Raw genomic sequence first — 4,708 nt, 5'->3', positions numbered from 1 at the left:
GATGCCTTTCTCCAGCTCAGGCGCGGACGATGCCTTCGACTACCTGTTCAAGATCATCCTGATCGGGGACTCCAACGTGGGGAAGACCTGCGTAGTGCACCGCTTCAAGACCGGGCAGTACAACGAGAAGCAGCAGAACACCATCGGTGTGGACTTCACTGTGCGCTCCATGGACATCGACGGCAAGAAAGTGAAGGTCGGTGGCCGGAGAGAGCCCAGGCTTGCTCCGTGGGCAGCACCTGCTTTTCCCCGTTCCCGTGCCGCCGCTCCCGCGTGGGTGCGGGGAGAGAAGCAGGATGCACGGCGTCTCCTGCTCAGCCCTGCTGAAGCTTCAAGCTGGCTTTTACCTGCTGGCCTTTCTGACCAGGGGAGCTTTCCCTCAGGAGGATGCCCTGGGGGATGCAATCACCATAGTTTGGGTATATGCTTGCTCTCATGGCTTCTCTGGATCTACCTGTGAAGAGGGCTCCCACTTTGCCTGCAGGGAGTTTTTTCAAAACCCTGGCTTGGAGGAGTGTTGTCTTCCCTCCTTCAGAGATGGGGGGGGAGTTGAGCTGGGACGCTGAGGGGGGGAAAAACCCTGTGGTTTGCAAAGGGTTTGATGCATTATGGTCTGAGGGAAGATGAGCTAGAACTTGTCTCCATGCACAGATGAAAGTTCAAGATGCCTGCCCTTTATATAGCTTTGCTTTTGCCCAGACCTGCATCAGGGCTTTTTGCCTCTTCTTCCTGTCCTATTAGAAGGCTGTCACGCGCTGTATCTTTTAGTACAGTTGTTGAAACTGGGTTTCTTGGCCTCTTTGCAAAGTTGGGTTTACCTTTGCTTGCAGCTTTCTCTTTTGTCTGTGTAGATTGTCTTTTCAGGCACATAAATGTCTTTTCAGATCTAGAGAGTGCAAAGCCACACTGTGGGTGTAGTGGAGTGAGCTGGGACAGGTCTAGCTGCCTTCTAGACGAGGGGTTTCAAAAGCATAGATGCTGATGGCAAACACCTAGGAAGTCGCATTTGCTGGTCTTACAACTTCTATCCTTTCTCTTACAGATCCAAGTGTGGGACACAGCTGGTCAAGAACGCTTTCGGACAATAACCCAGTCTTATTACAGGAGTGCCCATGGGGCCATCCTTGCGTATGACCTTACTAGGAGGTCCACATTTGAATCCATTCCTCACTGGATACATGAAATTGAAAAGTATGGTGCTGCAAACTTGGTCATGATGTTAATTGGTAGGAATCTAATTTTAAACATTATGTTGTATAGCTTTTTTTAAATACACGTATAAAACCCCCTCTCACTTCCCCCCATTACTTAAAGCATCTATAAACTATGCACTAAACAAAAAGGCAGTTGTAATTAAAGTAGATCAGAAATTGTATTGATTTGACCTAAGCTTAAAAAATTAGGAAAATCACAGCCTGGTCCTGACAGGACCAAGCCCACTGCAGACAGTGAAACCTTTCTACTTGTTCCTCTCCTGCCGGAATAATGCAATAAGCTTGCTGCTAGTCTAGCAAGCAGGGACAACCTTATTGAGGTTAGAATTGTAGTAAGTCTGACCCTATACTCCTGATGCACAGGAATGCAGCAGCTCAGTAATTCAAGATGAAGGGGAATGCAGAGCAACCCAGCTCCTGTTTCTTATCTTTCCTCTCTGTTCTTTTGATATGCATGTGCCTGCGTTGCTCTGAAATGGGACTCCGATCAGGTAAGATGGGGAAGTGGCTTTTGCAGAGCATGAAGTAGTCTGCTTACATTCTGCCTCCTCGTTTACTCCACTAGCATTCAAGAAACTTTGCTTCGTGAGGAAAGGAATAGGTAGAAGTTTTGGAGAACAGAGCTGGTAGGAAGCAGTGTGTTTCTTTACCTTTCTGTTTCAGGTTATTATTGCTCTTCCCTCCCCCGAGGAAGAAGCTGCAAATGAGAGAACTGATGTAGTAAAATGACAGAGCCTTTATTTACATTCCACTGCTTCTGCCTGTTCCACTGTAGCACTGTGCTGAGAGCAATGCACGCAGCTACAGCAGCCCAAAGTGGCTCTTGAGCATAGGCAGTGTTGAGCCGTAGAGCGCAGCAGGCATGAGACCTAAGCTTTTGCTTGGGCTCCTAGCAAATCACTTCTGCTGTCGTGGTTCTTCCTCTGAAAAAATAAACAACAAATTCTGACCTGCATGTAGCTGCAGTGCTTGGAAACTTTGGTAGGGTTTTTCTAACTTTTCCTATTAATCCCAAGAACAAGACCTTTTGTGTGTCTGGTAGGGGTGCTTTCATTATTTTTCTTTTTTTTTTGAGAGAAGTTCTGAAATTGGTAAAATTAAAGCTTTTGTCAGGGATCCAGGTTGGTGCTTTCTTCCAAAGCCGGGCCTGTTTGCATTACTTACTTTTGCAGGAAGTCTTTGTACATTTAATTACATGTAGTTGTGCTATACCTCTTTTCAGTATGAGGTTAAGAAGGCTAATTTACGCACCTGGAACTGAAGGAGGAAAGAGGAGGGGCTCTTTTCAAGAAGGCAAATAACGCTCAAGCAAGCTGTTTTTTGAGGAGTTGTGGTTTTCTTGTGTGGTTGGTTTTTTTTTTTTTCCTTTTAGAAAAGCTGGGAGGGGAGTTAGCTTATATATGTTCAAATTCAAGATCTGAATTTGATGAAAGGTTATCTTCAAACTACGAATGTAGACTTTAGCCAGGTACTGCATGTACCAGAACTGATGATAATACCACACATGTTGCAACTACTTAAAATACCTTTGTATATTTATCCGAGGTGTTTCATGACTTCTGACAGATTTTCACTAAGCTGCATTGAGTAAAAGCTTAATCTATATGTGCAGAAACTTCTTAAGTATACATTTTAAGCATTAAGGTAGCTGGTGTGAATTCTTGTCTTTTTTGTCACCATCTTAAAACTATTTCCTTGTATAAATAGGTCATGTTAAAATCTGATTAACAGTTGAGCAGGTTCTTCCTGGGTTTTGGTGGGGTTTTACTGGAGGAATTTGCTTTAGATGAACAACATTCCAGGTATTCAGAGCCGAGCATCCACTCTGAGATGTGTCAAAGTAGCTTGACAAGAGCATAACACATGTGGCTTCCACTGACAGTTGAGTGAGGAATAAACCTTTATGCACCATGGGTTTGGTTTACTGTGTGCAGTCACTATAGCTACTTCTAACACTTTTAAAAATATTTAACTTACATGCTATTTAATGTTTAAAAATACTGTGGAACAGGGACAAACAGTTGCTTCCAAATAATTTTCTAGCACCACCACCTACAGCAAGTAACTGGATGAACACAAGGTTTTGTTTGGTTGGTTGTTTATTTTAACTCATTTGATATAATTTAATTAGCTGCAGTTTTGATCCACATTTTACGTTCATCGCTCTGTTGTGCTCATATCTTGTTTTTCCAGTAACTCTTATTCCTAACATAATTCTATTATTTAACAAAACTGAATTAATATATTGCATTTAAAGGTGATTTTTTTGAGAGACTTAATTACCAGATTATCTATTTGCCTTTTTTTAAGGGAACAAAGCAGATTCCCTGGATAAACGCCAAGTCCTGTTTGAAGATGCCTGCACACTGGCAGAGAAGCATGGGCTCTTAGCTGTACTGGAGACATCAGCAAAAGAAGCTCAAAACATAGAAGAGGTGTTCACGTTAATGGCTAAGGAGCTCATAGCCCGGAATACCTTACAGCTTCATGGAGAAAACCCTCCGAACGGCATCTATCTTGATTCCAGGCCAGTGATTGCCAGTCCAACTGTGGAGAAGACCGAGTGCCTCTGTTGAAGAGAAACTTCAGGAAGAACTTGGAAGTCATCATTCTTCTGAAGCTGTTTGATTTCATGTTATTCAACTGTGCTATATGGCCTCAAGCCATCTCTCTGATCTTTCTGCCTTGCAGTTTGGCTTGTAAGTATCTTCAGAGATAGATTGTTGTTGCTGTTGGTAGCACAAGTTGCTTTGAAGATGGCAGCTGATGCTTTAACATGAACTTCTGAGCTGAGAAGACTCAGGAAGCTGCCAGCCCTTGCCTTAACGAAAGAGAAGTTTAAAAATTATTGCCTTTAATTATGTCCTTAAATTATTTTCTGGCTGTGTCAGAAGATAAATTTGCACCAGAGCTCTGTATTGATTTGACCCTTCTAAGCAATGTTGTTTGTTCTAGTGCAAGCACTTTACTCTTTGCCAGTAGCTCTAAAAACTGTGACACAGGCTTGGACAGCAATAACCCATTGCTGCTTAAACTTTCCTTCAGGGGAGCTCCTGATGTCAGGCATGTAGCCACCCATCCCAAGGAACTTGGTAACATTTGTGAAAGAGTACGTGACTTTACACTGTACTCACTTCTTCACCAGACAAACCTGGAGACATCCCTGGGGTTTCATATCAGGTTAGGGCCCTAGTGTATCATATTCTGTGTTCTTCTTGGGGTGAGAAAAGTTGTCTTTCATTTTGCTCTTTTAAGAATTGTTTCCAGTAATGATCACTGTCTTGCTATATAGATAGACTTGCTAGGAGTAATGAAGCTTCCAAGACACCAGTAAATCAATGCTGGGGTGAAAGGACTTTCCCCCTCCCCCTTGTCTTGGTTTTGATGTGCTGATTTTAATCAAAAGCATTCTGTAGTTTGTATGATGGGCCAATGGCAGCTTGAGAGTATGCCTGTAGATTTTTCAAGGGAGTGTGAAGAAGAGATTCAAGCTC

General features: G+C 43.1%; 1 protein-coding gene across 1 annotated transcript; it reads left to right on the top strand.

Annotated features, from left to right (window-relative positions):
* Nucleotide 1: 1 nt before the first annotated feature.
* Nucleotides 2-3,910, top strand: RAB19 (RAB19, member RAS oncogene family). The gene is made up of 3 exons (XM_010078153.1): nucleotides 2-196; nucleotides 1,043-1,226; nucleotides 3,525-3,910. The coding sequence occupies exons 1-3, from the start codon at nucleotides 2-4 to the stop codon at nucleotides 3,788-3,790; spliced, it is 645 nt and encodes a 214-aa protein (XP_010076455.1). The 3' UTR covers nucleotides 3,791-3,910.
* The last annotated feature ends 798 nt before the right edge of the window (nucleotides 3,911-4,708 follow it).

This window comes from Pterocles gutturalis, unplaced genomic scaffold (assembly GCF_000699245.1).
Source record: "Pterocles gutturalis isolate BGI_N339 unplaced genomic scaffold, ASM69924v1 scaffold32818, whole genome shotgun sequence".
Lineage (NCBI taxonomy): Eukaryota > Metazoa > Chordata > Aves > Pterocliformes > Pteroclidae > Pterocles > Pterocles gutturalis.
This window is presented reverse-complemented; position numbering and strand designations above follow the sequence as displayed.

Excerpts from the sequence above, each read along its gene's own strand:
- RAB19 (XM_010078153.1), top strand. The coding sequence starts at position 2 with ATGCCTTTCTCCAGCTCAGGCGCGGACGATGCCTTCGACTACCTGTTC. Across the intron at positions 197-1,042 it reads TCGACGGCAAGAAAGTGAAG|ATCCAAGTGTGGGACACAGC; the intron begins GTCGGTGGCCGG and ends TTTCTCTTACAG. Across the intron at positions 1,227-3,524 it reads CTTGGTCATGATGTTAATTG|GGAACAAAGCAGATTCCCTG; the intron begins GTAGGAATCTAA and ends CCTTTTTTTAAG.